The sequence below is a fragment of the Rhincodon typus genome, chromosome 4 (genome assembly GCF_021869965.1).
Source record: "Rhincodon typus isolate 14 chromosome 4, sRhiTyp1.1, whole genome shotgun sequence".
Lineage (NCBI taxonomy): Eukaryota > Metazoa > Chordata > Chondrichthyes > Orectolobiformes > Rhincodontidae > Rhincodon > Rhincodon typus.
This window is the reverse complement of record NC_063335.1, coordinates 110,403,231-110,423,568: the sequence shown is the minus strand read 5'-3', so window position 1 is coordinate 110,423,568 and position 20,338 is coordinate 110,403,231. Positions and strand designations below refer to the sequence as shown.

Genomic DNA, 20,338 nt, shown 5'->3' with positions numbered 1-20,338 from the left:
AGGGGAAACATTTAAAAAGGGTGTAAGGGCCAACTTTTTCACACAGAGGGTAGAGTGTATGGAATGAGCTGCTACAGGAAGTGGAGGAGGCTGGTACAATTACAACATTTAAGACATCTGGATGGGTATATGAATAGGAAAAGTTTAGAGGGATATGGGCCAAATGCTGGCAAATGGGATATTGGTCAGCATGGACAAGTTGGACCAAGGGGTCTGTTTCTGTGCTGTACATCTCTATGACTCTACGTGAAATATTCTTGTTCTGTACTGGGGGTATTCTAGAACTAGGGAGCATAGTCTAAAAATTAGGGCTAGACCATTCAGGAGAGATGTTGGGAAGCACAAAAGGGTGGTAGAGGTTTGGAACTCTCTTCCACAAATGGCAGTTGATGCTAGATCCGTTATTAATTTTATATCTGAGATAGATGAATTTTTGTTAAGCAAAGCTGTTAAGGGATATGTGCCAAAAGAAGGTATGTGGAGTTAGGCCATAGATCAGCCATGATCTTACTGAATGGCAGAACAGTTTTGATGGGGTTGAATGGCCCACTCCTGTTTGCATGTTCTTAATGTACCGCTGGATATCAACAAAAAATTTCTAAAGTAAGATCATGGCTGAATTATTGGAGTACAGAAATGTTGAGATTATATCTCATTCTTTCCAGGACATCACAGCACAGTAAATTTTAACCCATGCCAAGATACTCAGTTTTAATATCAGGAATGTAGAAAATATATTTAGAATTATATACACTTACTTCCTTCTAAATGCCTAACTGAGATTCTAGGGAGTATGATATTCTACTTCCAAGGGCCTAGAAATAGGTCATAGGTGGGCTTTTTAGAGACTCTCTATAAAGAGAGAGTGGTCATTCCTCTACAGCAGAGCAAATGTAGACACAGATGTATTGTACAATTTGCATTGAAAAATCTACGGATAATTCTAAACAGTACTTTAAAAACACAAAAAACAAGAGGCCAAAAAATAGGTAAAATGTTTTATTTTTTTAAAGTAATTGAATATTAAACTGCTCTTGTTCAAATGAAACTTTGATACATTATTAGAGCATCTAGGAGACTATAAAACAAATTTACACAATGTACATCACTACTGCTTCCCAGTATACTTCTGAAAATTAAGGTTCTCCTACACAACCACTTAGGATTAACATAGAAAAAGGCAATTGGTGTTTATATTTCACTTTAGCATATTCCTACATTTAATTTAAATCTATCATCATAACCCTCTGTTCCCCGCTCCCTTGTGCTTCTCTACCTTCTCTTCACAATCCATTTACACTACCGATTTAAGCCACACGTTGTAGTAGCAAGTTTCACATTCTCAAAACTGCAGGCAAAAACATTTCTTCTCAATTCCCTATTAGACTTCTTGTTGACTAGCTTATATTCATGTCTTCTGGTAATGGTCTGAACCACAAAACATTCTGTCTCTCTCAAAAGCTGGTCATGCTTCAGTCACTGCACATACAACTAACTTTGGATTTAAAGGTATCACTTCCTCATTTTAAACATGAGGACAATTTTACAATTTCTTTCTTACCCAAGCCTCCTTACAATTACCTGCTCACTTATCTGGAAGTGAACATTGCATGAGAGATTTAAGAATTGATATTCAATATGTATTCAACAGATGTGGGGTAACAGTACATAATTTAGACTTCCAAAGTACAGATTTTTTAAAAAAACATATTGCCATACGTGAGTCAACAACAGTGTGAACATAGTTTCAATCCATTTATAGTGAAATTGGTTTGGACTGGCTGAGTTAGAAGAGAGCTGGTGGAATGCCACTGCCAAACAGTAACCTCCAAGAACTTGGAATCTTCCACTGAGCCTGTGTTATGCCATGTTGATCACTCTGAGAAGGAAACACATTTCATTAATCAAACTGTTCATATCTATTATTTTTCAAAGGATTATATTCAAAGAAAGTCATCTGACAAACCAGCAAAAATGATAAAAGTTTCAGTTTCCTTGAAAATAGCTGGGAAAAGGAACCCTATGTTAGCTATGTGGCACCAACCAGTAGGAAAGCCTAATTTGCTGTGCTTGCCTTTAACACCCTATCACGCATGGACATATCCTCCAATCTGCAAATGCTAATCAGTAATGGATTTAATTAAATTCTTTGCCCAAAAAAAAATCCCAGATTGACAGTGACAACAGACAAGCAGGACACCTCCACATTAACAGCAGCGTGTTAGATAGGATAGAACTCTGAAACTCAGCATAGAGACAATTATTGAGAGAGATTCAGTTGTACAATGAGCAGCCAAAAAGATGAGTTTAGGATGTATGTTTTGACAGGAGCTGAATAGCTCAACTGGAGGAAGTTGAGACTTTCCCAACTCCAAATGGAAAGATAAACTGGTTTTGGAGGGGACATAGCATAGGATTTACCAGAATGATTCCAAGATTCGATTTCCACAAATACAGTGGATGGCAGGAATGATGCAACATGTCTACCAATGAGATTAAGGGTTGAGAAAGAAACAGGAAGGAAGGCAAGTTAGTCAAATCACGTACAGATCGACAAAAAGAAAAATTGGATTAAGAGGAAAAAAAAGACAAATGATTAAAAGTACAACAAATTTAACTTTGAAGCTTTACTATCTGCAGGAATTAAATCCAACAGTTTAAATTTTTTGGGGGGCGTGTGCAGACTTTTGGCAAAGAGGAGAGTCAAAAGTTCCAGTACATGGTGCAAACAGAGGGCAGGTAATGAAGCACCACAATCAGACTTTCAGAAGCTAGGAAGGAAGTTAAAACATAGGACCTTAAAAAATAGTAATGTAAATGACTCCCAGTGCCACACATTAGTCAGAATTGAATTAGGAAGATGAGAAGGATCAATGTGTGGCTTGAAGCATGTACAGACAAAAGGGATTTAAGTTCTTGAAGCATTATGACCACCAGAAATCACCTATTCAAAAGGGTCAGGTTGCCCCTCAATATGACTAGGATCGATGTCCTCTTAGCAAGGTTCACTGGTGTAGTTGGAGAGTGTTTAAAAATGGGCACTATCAGCATGTAGAAGTAGAATAATGTCCCTAACATTGGAGTACTAGGCACTACGAGAGAAGGGAGATTGGAGCAGACTAGAAAGATTAAAAGGAAGTGCATGTATAGAAATGCACAAAGTGCATTTTTATTTTGCTTCAGAACCGTGGAGATCAATAACTGAACACATTCACAAAAGTCAGAGTCAACAGCATGGAAACAGATCTTTGGGTGCAAATAGTCCATGCGAACCACGTTCCCAAAATAAATTGGTCCCACTTGCCTGTGTTTCACCCACATATCTCAAAATCTTTCCCATTCATGTACTTATCCAAATGTCTTTTCAATGTTGTAACTGTACCTGCTTCCAGCACTTCCTCTGGCAGTTCATTCCGCACACAAACCACTCTGCATAAAAAGTTGCCCCTTGTGTCCTTTTTGAAACTTTCCCCTCTCACCTTAACAATATGCCCCCTTGTTTTGAACTCCCCCAACTCTAGGGAAAAGACCTTTGATATTCACCTTATCTATGCCCTTCATGATTTTATAAGCCTCTAGAAGGTCACTCCTCAACCTCATATGGTCCAGTGAAAAAAGTCCTAGCCCATATTTCTAACTCAAGGAGGCAGGATGAGGTTAGTAGGTAGGAGATGGGGGTGCAGCTTGAGGTGGGAGGAGGGGATAGGTGGGAGGAAGGACAGATTAGGGAGGCAGGGACGAGCTGGGCTGGTTTTGGGATGCGGTAGGGGGAGGGGAGATTTTGAAGCTTGTGAAATCCACATTGATACCATTGGGCTGCAGGGTTCCCAAGCGGAATATGAGTTGTACCTCCTTAACGTTTTTGAAGTGTTTGAATCGTCTGCCCACTCATTCCCAGGCTGGCTATGGATCTGACAATCCGTGCAGTCATGACTTGGAGGGGAAACATTAAGACTGGGCTCCCTCTTACTGCAACTGAATTGGAAATGTCATTGCTTATAATAACAATTACATTTTCTTTAATCAACTCCACATCCCCCACTTCCTTGGCCTACCGACCAACCTCATCCCGCCCCCTTGACCTGTCCGTCCTCCCTGGACTGACCTATCCCCTTCCTAACTCCCTACCTACACTCACCTTTCCTGGCTCCATCCCCGCCTCTTCGACCTGTTTGTTTCCTCTCCACCTATCCTCTCCTCTATCCCTCTTCTATCCGCCTCCCACTCTCTCCCTATTTATTTCAAAACCCCCTTCCCCTCCCCCTTTTCTGATGAAGGGTCTAGGCCCGAAACGTCAGCCTCTCTGCTCCTATGACGCTGCTTGGCTTGCTGTGTTCATCCAGCCCTGCACCTTGTTGTCTCGGATTCTCCAGCATCTGCAGTTCCTACTATCAAGGATACAATCCATTTGGTTCAAGCTAAGTCACATGCTATTGATAGGTATTCTATAGGCCTCCGAATAGTGAGAGAGAGAGAAAAAGAAAGAGAGAGAGAGAGAGAGAGCGAGAGAGAGAAAGAAGCAAATCACTGTGGTTCAGGTCTCCATTTTTCTTAAATTCTTTCATAAGATACAGGCAAGGTCAACATTTGTTGCCCATTCCTCATTGTTTTTGTGGCAATCAGATGTTAACCACATTGCTGAAGAGTGAGACACGTGAAGGCTAGACCAGGTAAAGTGTCAGATTTAATCCCTAAAAGAACAATAATGAGCCAGGCAGGTTTTAATGAGAAGCAATGATAGACTTGCCAATGCAGATATTTTTAATCCGACTTCTAATTCCAGTAGCTGCTGAGGTAAGGTTTGAACTTGCAAATCCAGAATATTATCCTGGACCTCTCCCTTAAATGGTGGATTACGATCATTTTAGAGCAAAGGAGAAAGGTGAAGAGGAATTTGTGAACTGTGTTCAGGAGAACTTCCTTGATCGCTATTCTTGGTCCAACTAGAAAGGCACATTATACTCAAAATATTAACACTGCTTCTCTCTCCACAGATGCTATCAGGTGAGTTTTTCCAGCACTTTGTTTTTTATTTAGAAAGGAGATGTTACTGAATCTGGTGCTGATAAATAGGTGGACCAAGTGTCGAAGGCAGGGGGAATGCTTGGATTGAAGTGATCATTCAGGGGAGGTGACAGCACAGCAGTATTGTGACTGGTCTAGTAATCCAGAAACTCAGATAATGTCTTGGGGACCTAGGTTTGAATTCCAATACTGCTGATTGTAGAATTTGAATTCAATAAACATTGAGAATTAAGAACTCTAATGATGATCAAACCTTTGTCGATTGTCACAAAAACCCATGTAGTTCACTTGGGAAAGAAATCTACCGTTTTTACCTAGTCTAGCCTACATGTGACTCCAAACCCACAGGAATGTAGTTGACACTTAATTGCTTTCTGAAACAGTCCAGCAAATCATTCAGCTATATTAACTGCTGGAAAGGAAATTAAACGGACTACTGACATTGACTAAGGCCAAAATTGAGAGCTGTCTCGGATTTACCTTACATACAATGCCCCAGACAACATACCACCATCCCTGGGTATATCCTCCCCCACCGGTAGGACAGACCCAGCAGAGGTGGCGGAGCAGTGATATACAGTCAGGAGGGAGTTGCCCTGGGGACCCTCAACATGATCTCCAGACCATGAACATGGACAAGGAAACCTCCTGCTGCTTATCACATACCATCCTCCTTCCACTAATGAACCAGTACTCCACATTTAGCAGTACTTGGAGGAAGTACGGAGGGTGAGAAGAGTGCAGAATATACTTTTTTTGAGGGATTTTAATATCCATCACCAAGAGTAGCTCAGCAGCACCAGTATTGGCCAAGCTGCTTCAGCCCTAAAGGACATTGCTACTAGACAGAAAACAAAAAAAGTTTCAGGGCTTTAGGGATCAAGCCAGTTCTGAGATGTTTGGTGGAGGGCTGGAAGAGAATGACAGGCTGAACAGTCTTTTTCTATGCTGTAAATTACTGCGTGGGAAATAATTTGACATTTCATTAACAAATATTGCATCAATCGTGTTCCACCTTTCTACAGCATGTTTGGTGGGTAATTAATGTGAAAATTCAGGAAGTTCTTAATAATACCAAGGAACTTGAATTCAAGGAAATGGTGGACTGGGTGCAAATCCAGCAGCAGTTCCAGAGATTGGCAAATAGAAAGCATTTCCTCTTCCCTGGAGCTTGCTGGCCAATGTGTGCATTAATAATGGTGTCAATATTCCTGCTGCTTTTTATTCATGTTGCTTGGACTCTCTTTATTTAAAATATACAATCATACCACAAGCAAGCTAACACACAAACAATCTGAGAGATCACATCGAGCACTCACACACGAACAGATGGGGCAAGACAAGAAATGAACAGTAAACTTACTGGTTTTCCTTTTAACTCCATCCATTCATTCAGGAAGTTCAGAAGGTTGAATGCATCAGGGATGTTATCTCCTTCGGAACAGAAAATCAGGAGCACCGCCAACGGGATTCCTTCAATGCAACTGCACAAAATCAGTGCAAGAGTTAGTATACAAACACATTCAGTAACATTTCTCTTTTTAATAAAACTGAAAACCTTCCATACAAAAAGTATTTTAATCCATTACTGTTGCCTTGTTAAACAGTTCTCGAACAGAGCTCCAGTAAATGTTTTCTAGTATTTTAACCTACAATGAGTTAGCTTTTAAATAACTTGATGTAGCTTTACTACAAACAGCCCCCTCTTGTGACTTGTCTGAAAACAGCAGATGAGTGCAACCCACGGTCAGACCACAACACAGATTCTAAACAGAAATTGCTGGAAAATCTCAGCAGGTCTGGCACTCTGAAGAGAAATCAGAGTTAACGTTTCGGGCCGAGTGACCCCTCCTCAGAGCCCGCATCCGCAGTTCTTTTGGTTTTTATAGATACCAAATACATTAGAATTGTTGGGAACCCCAACACTTGTGGAAACAAACAAAAGGGATTGTATCACATAGACCTTTGGCAGTTTAGAACTCAGCAAAGGAGACTCAAGAGGTTGACTGAGAGGAGTAAAGTAAAATAGAGAATGAGTAAATTTTCAAGGAAGATAAAACGCGCTTCTGCAAGTACATGAAAAAAGTTAGTGAAGACTAAAATAGGCCTTTACAGACTCCAACAGGAGAATTATTAATGGGGAACAATGAAATGGCAGAACAAACAAACAACTACTTTTATAAAGAGAGAACAAAAGACACAAAAAAATTCCCAATAGTGCAAGGGAAGCAAGAGTCTTTTGGAAAGGATGAATTGAAGGAAATTAGTAGTAGTTTAAAAAAAATGTGGAGAAATTAATAAACTGGAAGCTATTCTCCAAGGAACTAAATGAGATGGAAATGTGGATGCATTGGTTGTCATCTTCCAAACTTCTGTATATTCTGGAACAGTAAAGTTAAAGTTGCCATAGTTCTATCAGACCATAGGGCTGTGCGCTCTCTCTCTCTCTCTCTCATTAGAGACGACTGGTGATGTGTTAACCAGAGGATCATCATGTCTCACATGAGCAGAATCCTTCACCGTAATCTCAGTTGGCATGATAAATCAACCCACATTGTTGGCACTAGTCTGCACCATAAACCAGCTATCCAACCAACAGGGCTAACCGACCCCAGTACTAACATATTGAAGAATGGCAAATGTAACCTCACTGTTTAAATGAAGGTGGGAACTTTTAGACTGGTTAGCCTAACATCAGTAGTAGTGAAAATGCTGGGAATCTATTACAAAGGATGTGATAACAGGACTGTTGGAAAATATCAATTGTTTTACACAAAGTCAAGATGGATTTATGAAAGGGAAATCATATTGACAACCCTGCAGCTTTTTTTGAGGATATAACTAGTCGAATAAACGAGGTTGAACCAGTGGATCTGGTGTATTTGGATTTTCCGAAAGCTTTTGGTAAAGTGCCATCTAAGTGCTTATTGTCCAAAATCAAAGTACATGGCATTGGTGGTAATATACTGGCAAGATTGAAAATTAGTTAAACTGTAGGAATAAATGGGGCTTTCTTGAAGTGGAAGGCAGTGACAAGTGGGGTACCGTGGTGCTTGATCCCAGTTATTCAAGATTTATATCAAAGATTTGGCTGAGGGAAACAAGCGTAATATTTTCAAATTTGCTGATGACTTGAATTAGATGGGATTTGTGAGTGGTGATGGAAATGTAAAGAGGCTTCTGGGCAATTTAGACAGGTTGAGAGTTTGTAGAAATGCATGGCAGATGGAGATACAGGGTGGCAAAAGTCAGAAAGAGAGATTGGGATAGGCAATGTGCAATGACATCTGGGTGTCCTTTTCCACCAGTCACTGAAAGTAAGCAAGTGCAGCAGGCAGTGAAACAAGGAAATGAGTGAATGAGACTCAATGCAAGCAGGAGGAACAACACCTCGTCTTCCAGCTGGGTACCTTATAGCCTTCAGGACTCAACATGGCATTTCGGAACATGAATATGCTCTCCCTCGCTCATACCCTCCTCCCCATCCCGGTCCTATGTGCTGTCCTGAACGTCTTGCTCCTAGTATGGCCAACCCATCTGCAACTATTTCCATTTCTAGTTAATGCATCACCTAGTTATTACATCTCTCTTAGTTCATCATCATCAGCAATTTCTTTGTTTGCCTATCTTTTTATTTCTCTCTGGGCATTGTCTCAATGTACTCTCTTGTCTCTTCACCCACCACAACCCTAATCCCACCCCATCATCAGCTACATTCCAATCTTACCCAAATATTTTTCAGTTCTGATTAAGGGTCACTGAACTGAAAACGTTAACTCTGTCTTCTCTCCACAGATACTGCCAGACTAGCCGTGCTTTTTCACCACACTGTGTTTTTGATGAGCCAGCATATTTGGAATTCTGTCTCTCCAACTCCAATGGTGCAGGAATCAGAGCTCAGTATAACCTGTGCTGACTTGTCCTCTGTAGAGTCTCAGTCTCATCAGGTTACAAGGATCCAGGCCTAACACCAGAAACATATTAAAATTCATACCTACTGTGGTACAGTGATTTTGTGATGCCCCCTCCAGGGATGGAGATCTCCTCTTCCACCTCACTAATCCCAGGAAAGGCTGCTACCCGTTCAAGTTCCTTCCATTTGAGGGTCTGGAACTTGTCTCCCAGAATGGTTTGCAGAGCAGGTGTTGCCAAATATCGCAGCGGAGTGCTGGAAAAATAGTTAGATTTATTAGGAATTGCATTCTATAACTGAAATTTAGTTTCAGATGCAAATTTTCCTTAATTGAAAGCTAACACATAATTGCATTGCGCTCTCTCTCATGATTTACAATAGCATTAGAATAAGCAGTTAAATGTAAGGTTTCTCTTCCTCTTATCCTTCTAAACTCCATCGAGTACAGACCTACAGTCCTCAACTGTTCCTCACATGAGAAGACCTTCATCCCCATTGGATCATTCCTGTAAGCCTCCTCCAACGCCAGCACATCCTCCCTTAGGTATGGGACCCAAAGTTGCTCACAATTTTCTAACTGTGGCCTGACCACGGCATTATACAGCCTCAGCAGGACATCTCTGCTCTTGTACTGTAGCTATCTTGAAATGAATGCCAACATTGCATTTACCTTCCTAACTGTCAAATGAACCTGCACGTTAACCTTAGGAGAAGGCTGAACTAGAACTCCCAAGACCCTTTGCACTTCTAATTTTTGACACCTTTCCCCATTTAAAAACTAGTCAACACCTGAATTCTTCTCAGCAAAATATATACCCTCACACTTTGCCACATTGTATTCCATCCGCCACTTCATTACCCACTTGCCTAGAATGTCCAAGTCTTTCTGCAGCCTCCCCGTTTTCTCAAAACTACCTGTCCCTGTGTCATTTGCAAACCTAGCAACATGCCCTCAGTTCCTTTGTCCAGAGCATTAATGTATAACACAAATAGTTATGGTCCTAAAACTGACCTCTGCAGAACCCCACTAATTACTGGCAGCCATCCCGAAAAAGATTTCCTTATCCTCACTCTCTGCCTTTTGCCAGTCAGCCAATTCTTAATCCATGCCAGTATCTTGCCCCTAACACTATGGGCTCTAATCATATTTACAGCCTCCTGTGCGGCACAGAGTCATACAGCACTGAAACAGACCCTTCGGTCCAATTTGTCCATGCCGATCAAGTTTCCCAAACTAAACTAATCCTATTTGACTGCATTTGGCCCATATCACTCTAAACCTTTCCTATTCATGTACCTGTCCAAATGTCTTTTAAATGTAATAACTGTACCTGCATCCACCCCATTTCCTCTGACAGTTCATTCCACAAAAGAACAAGCCTGTGTGTGAAAATTTTGCCCCTCAGATCCCTTTTAAATCTTTCTCCTCTCACCTTAAAAAAATGCCCTCTAGTTTTGAACTCTGCTACCCTAGAGAAAAGAGCTTTGTCAATCAACTTATCCATGCCCCCTCATGATTTTATAAACCTCGATAAAGGTCATCTCCCAACCTCCTTTGCTCCAGTGAAAGAAGTCCCACCCTATCCTTATAACACAAACCCTCTAGTCTCAGTAACATAGAATCACAGAATCCCTATAGTGTGGAAGCAGGCCATTCAGCCCATCAAGTCTACATGACCCTTCAAAGAGCATCCCACCCAGACACACTCCCTACCTTATCCATGTAACCCTGCATTTCTCATGGCCAATCCACCTAATCTGCACATCTTTGGACTGTGGGAGGAAACCAGGGCACCCTGAGGAAACACATGCAGACACAGGGAGAATGTGCAAACTTCACACAGCTGCCAGAGAGTGGAATTGAACCCAGGTCCCTGGCGCTGTGAAGCAGCAGTGCTAACCACTGAGTCATTGTGACCCTTTGTAAATCTTTTGTCATTTACAGGCTTGTAAATCTTTTCTGCACCATCTCCAATTTAATAATATCTGTCTTATAGCAGAGCAACTAGAACTGTATACAGTACTCCAAAAATAGCCCCACCTGTACAGCTGCAACATGATGTCCCAATCCTATACTCAATGGTCTGAGCAACAAAAGCAAGCAAGCCAAACGCTTCTTAACCACCCTGTCTACCTGTGATGGAACCCCTAGGTCTCTCTGTTGAACAACACTCCCCAGGGCCCAACCATTAACTGTGGAAGTCCTGACCTTGTTCGCCTTACCAAAATACCTTCAGGTATCTAAATTAAACTCCATTTGTCACTTCTCTATCCATTGGCCCAAATGACTAAGATCCCTGTGCGCTCTTAGATAACCTTCACTCTCCATTTTACCATCAATTTTTGTGTCATCTGCAAACTTACTAGATCATGTCCAGTGGCTCTCCTCTGTCTAGCTTGTTCAATACCTCCTCAAAGAATACTAACAGATTTGTCAGGCATGACTCCCCTTTACGAAGCCATGCTGACTCCGCTCTATTTTATCATGCACTTCCAAGTATTCTCCAATCTCATCCTTAATAATGGTCTCTAAAAACTTATGAACGACCAAGATCTCGGTAACCAGCCAATGGTTTTGTGCCTTCTGCCTCCCTCCCTTCTTAAACAAGAGGTGTTACATTACTCACATTGCAATCTTCTGGGATCATTCTTGGCCCCAGTGATTCCTGGAAGATCACCATCAGTGCCTCTACAATCTCCCCAGCTATCTCCTTCAGACTGTGAGCTGTAATCCTGATGTGTTATTAACCTTCAAACTTTTCAGCTTCCCTAGCACCTTCTCCTTACTGATGGCCACTACATTCACTTCTTCTCCCGACCCTCTAAGTTCGGGTAAGTTGCTGGTATCTTCCACTGTGAAAACAGGTGCAAGGTAGACAGGGTGATGAAAAAGGCATTTGGCATGTTTGCCTTCATTAGTCAGTGCACTGAGTACAGGAGTTGGGATATCATGCTGCAGCTGTATAGGATTTTTACTAGTTTAGACTACGACGTTCAATTCTGGTCTCCCTGCTGTATGTAAGATGTTGCTAAACTTGACAAGGGTGCAGAAAAGATTTAAAAGGATGTTGCTGGGATTGGAAGGTTTGAGCTGGAGAGGCTGAAAAGGCGAGGGCTTTTTTCCCTGGACCGTCAGAGGCTGAGGGGTGACCTTATAGACGTTTAGAAAATCATGAGGGGCGTGGGTAAGCTGATTAACCAAGGTCTTTTTCCCAGGATAGCACAGTCCAAAACTAGAGAGCATAGGTTTCAGGTGAAAAGGGAAAGATTTAAAAAGTACTTGAGGGGCAACATTTTCACACAGAGGGTGGTGCGTGCATAGAATGAGCTGAAGAGGTGGTGGGGGAGGCAGGTACAATTACAACATTTAAAAGGCACCCGGATGGGTACATGAATAAGAAGGGTTTAGAGTGATAGAGGCCAAATGCTGGCAAATGGAACTAGATCAGTTTAGGATACCTGGTTGGCGTGGACGAGTCAGACTTAAGGGTCTGTTCTGGTGCTGTATAACTCGCTGACTCTAAGTACCTATTCAGTTCCTCTGCTATTTCTTTGTTCAAGATTATTACTTTTCCAGCTTCATTTTCCAATGAGGCATCCAATGTCCACTCCACTCTTACCTTTTAGATTGCTGAAGAAAACATCTTGCACTCCCTGCTGGTTTTTAAAGGCTTCCCGCTAATTTTCACGCATTATATACTTTTCCTTTAGCTTCTATCTTCCGGACTTCCCTTGTCAGCCATGGCTGACTCATCCTCTCCTTAATATGTTTCTTCTTCCTTGGGATGAATTTCTGCTGTGTCTCCCAAATTACCCCAAGGAACCCCTGCCAATGCTGCTCCACCATCTTTCCTGCTGGGCTTCGCTTCTGATCAACTGCGGCCAGCTCCTCCCTCATGTCTTTATAGTTAATTTTACTCAATCATAATACAGCTGTATCTGATACAATCTTCACCCTCTCAAATTGCAAAGTCAATTCTATCATGTTATGATCATCGCTCCCCACAGGTTCCTTCACCTTCAACTGCCTAATCAAGACTGCTTCATTACACATCGCACATTATTGCACATCCTAGTAGTTAGTACACATACAACCTTGGTAACTTTGTTTTTAAGTGGAAATTCGTAGTTTTACAGAGATTGTTCGGCATTTTGAATTCTATTGCTGGGTAACATATCTCAGAATTGTAAAAAGGGTTGTTCAAAGAAATTGCACTCTAGCCAATGGCCTCTCCTAAAGATAGTGACATTTGCAGTTGCAGCTTTATAGGTACCAGGAGGCAATTCAACCATTGGAAATATAATAGCTGAGCCTGATCTCGATAGCTAAATATCCATTCAGATAAAAGCTAAATGCCCACAGATGCTGGAAATCTGAAATACAAACAAGTAGTTCTGGAGAATCTTAGCAGTTCCAACAGTATCTGTGGAGAGAGAAACAGAGTTAATATTTCGAATCCAGTATAACTCTGTTTCTTTCACCACAGATGATGCCAGACCTTTGGAGTTTCTCCAGCATTTTTTTAGTTAGAAGCAGGATCATTATTTCCCCCTCTGTAATCTGGACACAAAGGACAGCTGAAGTGGCCCCAAGCCTTCGATGAGATCAGAAAACCCAGCCAGAGTTTAGGATAGACGAGGTCTCTTTGGCCCATGACTGAAACATTCTCTCTCATAACTTTCAAAACCTAATCAAGCCATCCTTCAATGTTAATCACAATGGTGACACTGTACCTACCCAATGAGTTGCTGGTCAACACGATGATAGGCATAACTACTGGACAGGACCACAACTTTGCTGAACGCATTTTCTTTAATCCAAGAAAGAAGTTGTTGTCGGAATGAGCGGTGTTTACCCTAAATGGTTGGATGACATTTGAATTACTAACACAGACTTTACATCTCTGAAAAGACCAATAAGCTCAACAGGTCAATGCTGATGTTAATGTTCCATGCATGCTTCCTTTCACCCCCGCTTCATCTCTCTCCATCAGCCAATACTTGGCAGCAAGTTTAACATTCAGTTCTCTCTCTGGAGAGAGAGGTTTTAGAGAGCTTAACACCCTGATTATTTCAAGTGCGACAGAGCAGCTCGATGCTAAACCAAGTCAAATGGAAATTTTCTTCTACCAAGTTAACAAATCACAAGACAAGATAACTGTCAATTATTAATTGGCGCATTGTTCATGCTAACACCGGTACCAAAGTCTATGCGCCAATCAATCAGCACTCCCCTCTGATGTAGGTTTTCTCCATGACTTAGTATTTCTTAAAAATTAGCCTGATGATTGCATGGCAAAAAGCTTCAAAATAAGTGTCTTTTTCAACAATACTAAAATTGATATACACCCAATTGCTGAATTGACTGGGTGGCAACCAGATACTTCTTTATTCACGCGCAAGGCACAAATGCAAATTGGTTAAAATAAAACCAGGCTCATAATATTCACAATCAACATAAACAAAGGTACCATAACTTTTAGAAAGAAAATTAATCTTGGGAGATTTGGGGGAGAGGAAGGATTGTGAAGGGCATAGGACTAATAGAAAACAGCTGTTCCCTTTAGTCAAAGGGCCTATAACAAAGGGGTATAATTTTAAGGTGAAAGACCCACAAGGCTTAAGGTGAGGAGGCTTAGAGGGGATCTGAGGAAGTATTTTTTCACCCAAAAAGTGGTGGAGGTTTGCAATGTACTTGGGAGGGTAGTTGACATGTGAAACCTCACTTTAGTTGAGCACTTTTAAATGCTATAACATTCAAGGCTATGAAGCTGGCGAAGGAAAGTGGGACTAGTGAAGCTGCTAGTGTATTTTTTGTGGTACAGACTCGATGGACTGAGGGGCCTCTTCTGTACTGTATGATTCTATGATACTTTTCTTAAAGATATATTTCACATTTTGATAAGTGAAAGGATTCTTGAATGAAATAAACATTTGTGCAGCTCCACAATATAATATTGTGTGTGGATGGCATCAATGGCAAAGTCCCAAACGTAGTGATTTGATCTTTAGCTGCAAGATGGGAGACAATTCTCCAATACTTTAAACAGCACAAAAACCATAGAAAGCCATGCCATTAATGAACATGGGTCAGTCACAATGACGTTAACCAGGTCATTCAGACATACTGAATGTCTCGATGTAACTCAAAATTCGGTGCATACTAGAAGTACCAGAAAAGTAAATTAATTGCTAACCAACCCATTGCAGACAACCTTTTTCCCAGTCATTTTTATCAGGAAAAAGGTGAGAGGCAATGTATTTTGGGAGGATTAACAAGACAAAGGAGCACACACTGATTTGAAGCACCCTAGGAAGCATAGAGGGTACTACTTCTTTGTAGCGGACCAAAGTCCCTAGATCCTTGAAGGCAATGGGCAGGTAGGTAAGGTGGTTAAGGCAGCATACGTGATACTCGCCTTTGCTAGCCAAGGTGCCAAACCAGCAAGGAGTTTATGAATGGAACTGTATGAGACATGAGTTAAGCCACAGCTGGAGTACTATGTAGAGTTCTGGTCACCACACTACAGAATGTGATTGTGCTAAAGAGTGTGCAGAACAGATTCATCAGAATGTTGCTTGGGCTGGAGTGATTCAACCATGAAGAGAGACTAGATAGGCTGGGGTAGTTTTCCTTCGAGCAGAGAAGGCTGAAAGGGATGGATACAGAAAGGTAAATAGGGAAAAACTTTTCCTCAGAGTAGAGGGGCCAAGAACCAGGAGGCACTGTTTTAAAGTAAGGAGCAGGAGGTTAGAAAGGATCTAAGGTAAAACTTTTCCACTCGAAAAGTGTGCGTATTCTGAACTGACTACCGAAAAGGGTGGTAAAAGCAGGAACCCCAAAATCATAGAAGTCCATTTGGCCCGTCGAGTCTGCATTGCCCTCCAAAGAGCACCCCTCCCAGATCCACCCTCGCATTCCATCCCTGTAACCCCGTATGGAATTTTTTACCATGGCTAAAACAACCAAACCTGCACATACCTGGACAGTACAAGATAATTTTTTTAGCATGGCCAATCCACCTAACCCTCAACATTTAAAGGCTATTTAGATGATCGCTTGAAATAACACAGCTACAGGGCTATGGGCCAAGTGCTGAAAAACAGGACTACAATAGACGGATGGTTCACGGCTGGTGTGGATGCAATGAGCCTTTTATCATGCTATAAAAACTTTACATTTCAATAAAAGGTAAGGACCAAAAGCTTCACTTAGATTTCAACCATTTAAAACACAATCCACGATAGCCAAAAGTGTCTGATTTTGTTACATTGAATACCTGAACAATTGGGGATCGAATCTGCAGGACTGCCAACTTCCGGTCTGCTGATGCGTAAACTGCAATATAGTAAATAATCAAATGTGTAACACAAAAGGTTAGGGGGGAAAGATTTAAGTTTTGTTGTTATAGGAATCAATTAACAGACTACATCCTCAAGAATATACTCTGGTAAGAGTTTTTATCAAGTTTTATTTCAAAACCAGAAACTGCATTCTTACTGGAGGCAATTATAATTATTATAAGCCAACTAGTTGTATGTTTTCCAATGCCAACTATGTTATGTGGGCAGGGCTACTGAGAAATAAAGACTTGCATTTATACAGGACGAGAGGAACAGAAGCAGGACCACAGATTCAGGAGGCCATTCAACTGCTTGAGCCTACTCAGCCAGTTAGATCATAGCTAATCTGTACCTTAACTCCATCATCTACTCTCATTCTACATCCTTGAATACCAGTGATAAAATGTTGGAAATCAATCTCAGTTTTAATATTGATTAATCTAGCTGCAACAGCTATTGCTTTAACAGGAAGGGAAAGAAAGAATATTTGAAATTTCTACTGCTGTTTGTGAGTGAAACACATGAGGAGCCCAGTTCTAATTTGAAGGTTGCATTCCTTTCATCTGGGTTGGCCCATAGAAGAACTGGTTGCTTTCTATTGCAAAAATTATTTTTCTGTATTCTCATTTTGGACTGAAATGGGAAAAAGACTTCTTTAAAATTAAGGACTGTGGAAGAGATTGCTGCATGAAAATTAATCAGCTATTCTAGTCTTCAAATACAGGTTCACACAAATTACTGTCATCTGCCTTCTTGTAGTTGCCACGAAGAACCTAAAAGGGGGAACAAAGGCATAGTAGTAAATGATATTTGATTAGCCAGAACCCTTGATGAATGTTTTTATTATTATTTCTGTGCTGGAGAAACAGAGAAGGTAACATCTGTGGTGTGAATGCTTCGAATGCTTTAGAGACATGGGATCAAATTCCAGCACAACAGATGGGAAATTTAAAATTGAATCAATAAATCCAGAATAATATATTAGTCTCATTAATAAACGCTCATAAACTACATGGTTACTGAACCAGAAGAGTCTTATGTCAATGTCCTACAGTGAAGGCAATATGCCATCCTTACCCAGTACGACCTACACATGACTCCAGATCCACAGCAACATATTTAGCTCTGAAATGATCTAGTTTCTTGAGTAATTTGGGATAAGAAATAAACACTGGCCTTGCTAGTGATACTCACATCCAAAAACCAAATTGTAAAAAGGTTTGCTAGACTTCAAAGGGATAATTAAGTAAATAAAACTGCAATAGCAATTTTGAAGACAAGTTAAGGCCATTGAGTGTTTAAGTAGCTTTTCATCAGACAACACATCATCAGTGGACAATCATTAACATGCATTTGCCAATGACATCTTAACTCTTTCTCTCAACACATCCAACTGTTTCTCAAAGACTTGTGCCATTTCTTATAGTGTGCAACTTTGCTATATAAAGAACCAACTTCAGTTAAACTTTTGTTACATAGTGTTTTAATTTCTGATGACAGTGAACAATTTGCCTCAAATCAGTTTCATTTAGCTCTTTCACAAACTTAAAAACTCCCTGAAAGTACCTGGTTTCTGCCCCTGCACAGCACTAAAATGACTTTATTAATCAAAATTGCAAAGGACAGATTACATATTCATGATCACATTGTACAATCCCTCCTCATCCTTCTCGAGCAGTCTACAGCCTTTCATGCTACTGACCACAATGTTGCCTTGCTGGATGGAACGACCATCACTTTTCTAATTATATCTAGGGCACAACCCCCAAACATCTCCAGAATTCCTGAGGATTGAACCTTGGATTTTTGTTTTCTAAATGTAAATTCCTAAATATATTATGTCAGAGTTCTTCACCCTTGTTCACCTCTCACTCACCTTCAGAGCTGACACACATTTCTGTTGAGTTCTCCAAAGTTGTTGCATATGGATTGTTTCCCACCACCGGAAGGAGGCAGTCACTGTGGATATAACCAACCCTTGGCAACGTGAGCGTAGAAATGATCAGATCCATCGTTAGCTGACCAACATTACCCACAGACACAACTGGCTGGAACATCAAAAAGCTCAGTTAATTAAAAGTTACATGTTCACTGCATTCTGTCACATGACTAACTTGATCTTTTGTTGTTCCACAGAAATAACACACAAGCATAAGACTTTGGCCATACCTTATTTTAAATGCATCAAAGGAACGAGTTTTGGACTCAACAACCCTTTCAGATAGTTAGTTCTAGACAACCTTTATTCTACCCACCAATTATTTCTCATACGCTCTCTTTGCTTTCATAATTTCGTTTTTAAGTTTCATATTTCTCTAGGGACTCTGCTGTATTGAACATTCAGTACCTGCTGTAAGCTTCATTTTAAAAAAAATTCTAACCTTTATGAATCTTGACATCTAGGTTTCTCTGATCTTGTTCCCTTCTGTTGTCTTTAACATATTTGCCACGTACACTCACTTTCTCCTATCTGAATGCTTCCCACTACTGGCAATCTTAGCCACAAGTAACTGTGTCCCGTGTAAAAGCCTTTCATGCAATTGACCACTTCCCACATCTCTAGCAATACCTTCAGAATCCCTTGAAACTCAATCGATGCACAACTCACCCCCAATTTGCCACACACTGATGTCGTCCCTTGAAGAGAGGAAGAGGACGAAAACTAGGAGCAACACATTACATCTGCAAGAAGTCAGGTCAAGTAGATCCATGTAGGAGGACAAGACCAGTGTAGGTGCAGCCCTAGCATGAGTCTACAGTACAGTGAAGTCAGCATCTTCAACAGTTCCCATAAACCGTGCTAAAAGCACACTTTACACAGAATGAAATGACACTGAACTTAGCAGCATGGCAACAGGCCATTTGGCTTAATTGGTTTATACTATTCAGTGGCCCCTCTCAGCCCATGGCCATGTTTTTAATGAGGGATTGTATGCACAATGCTCTGGATAACAAGGAACTGGGGGAGTCAATGGGAGAGTTTGCCACTCATCCAACAAGTCAAAGAGTAAATGCCAAGAAGATATTTCCCCTTGTGGGAGAGTCTAAGAGCAGAGGACATAGACTCAGAATAAAAGGGAGCCAATTTAAAACTGACATGAAGAGGAATTTCTTCTCTCAGAGGGTTGAGTCTTTGGAACTCCTTGCCACAGAAAGCTATGGGGGTAAGAGTCCTCGTGTACATTTAAGACTGAGATCGATAGATTCGTGACCAGTTGGGGAAGTCAAGGGTTATGGCAAAGGGGCAGGAAAGTGGACTTGAGAAATGTTAGATCAGCCATGATCCTACTGAATGGTGGAGCAGGTTCGAGACGCCGAGTGGCCTGCTCCGGTTCCTATTTCTTATGATTGTTCAGTTACCTACCATGATGAGAGTGTAGCCTTTCAGGCTTACGGAGCCATTCCCACTCGGAACGAAAACTGCCTCCATTCCACCACCTGAATTCCTTCAACTGTCAGGCGCTTTCTGATGACGTGCTCCCTTCCCAGACACAGGGCGGGGGCTATACATAGACAGCGTCGCAAAATTGTGAGGCACCGGCGTTGTTTTTCTTAAAATCGCACTTATTATAGGCAACAGCTAGCTACAGCTGTACTTTGCAACGTTGAGCGAGCAAATCCAGTTGTTGCAGATTTTTTCCATTGCGTCAGGCAGTTGAACGGGCAAGCGCGAGGTGAAATTCCCGCTTAGTTTTCAGGCCTGAATTACAAACCTTCAAACTTGGAGCGCGAGCCGTGAGCGGGTGAAGGGGCGGGGCTTCGTCGTAACCAGTGTGAGACTGGCCTGGGTAGTTGTGCAACAAGGTTCATGAGTGCGGTTACGGGGTTGAAACGCTGTGGGTTTGGTCTTTTGGGAACATGAAGTTGTTGGAAAAGCTCTGGCAGCACCTGTGAACAAAAACATCAGAATTAACGTTTCGGGTCCTCTTTCCGTTTTTATGTGGTGTTTTGGAGGTGTGCGCTGTTCGGTGTCCGTTAGTAAGAGGGCGGGTCCTAGTGGCCGTTGGTGGGTGGGGCTTTGGTTGTTGCTGGAGTTAAGGGCGGGGCTAGATGCTG

The 20,338-nt window shown here is 41.4% G+C and overlaps 1 protein-coding gene across 1 annotated transcript; it reads right to left on the bottom strand.

Annotated features, from left to right (window-relative positions):
- Window positions 1-984: 984 nt before the first annotated feature.
- psmg2 (proteasome (prosome, macropain) assembly chaperone 2) lies at window positions 985-20,258 on the bottom strand. The gene is made up of 7 exons (XM_048595946.1): window positions 19,647-20,258; window positions 18,159-18,330; window positions 16,219-16,277; window positions 13,677-13,795; window positions 9,020-9,193; window positions 6,389-6,509; window positions 985-1,879 (listed from the first exon to the last, which is right to left on the bottom strand). The coding sequence occupies exons 1-7, from the start codon at window positions 19,710-19,712 to the stop codon at window positions 1,787-1,789; spliced, it is 804 nt and encodes a 267-aa protein (XP_048451903.1). The 5' UTR covers window positions 19,713-20,258; the 3' UTR covers window positions 985-1,786.
- Window positions 20,259-20,338: the final 80 nt, after the last annotated feature.

Bases quoted from the DNA above. Each gene is read 5' to 3' on its own strand.
- psmg2 (XM_048595946.1), bottom strand. From the start codon at position 19,712: ATGGAGGCAGTTTTCGTTCCGAGTGGGAATGGCTCCGTAAGCCTGAAA. The intron at 13,796-16,218 runs GTATTCAATGTA...CCAACCATTTAG, and splicing joins TTCGATCCCCAATTGTTCAG to GGTAAACACCGCTCATTCCG. The intron at 9,194-13,676 runs GTAGGTACAGTG...CTATTTTTCCAG, and splicing joins GTTGACCAGCAACTCATTGG to CACTCCGCTGCGATATTTGG.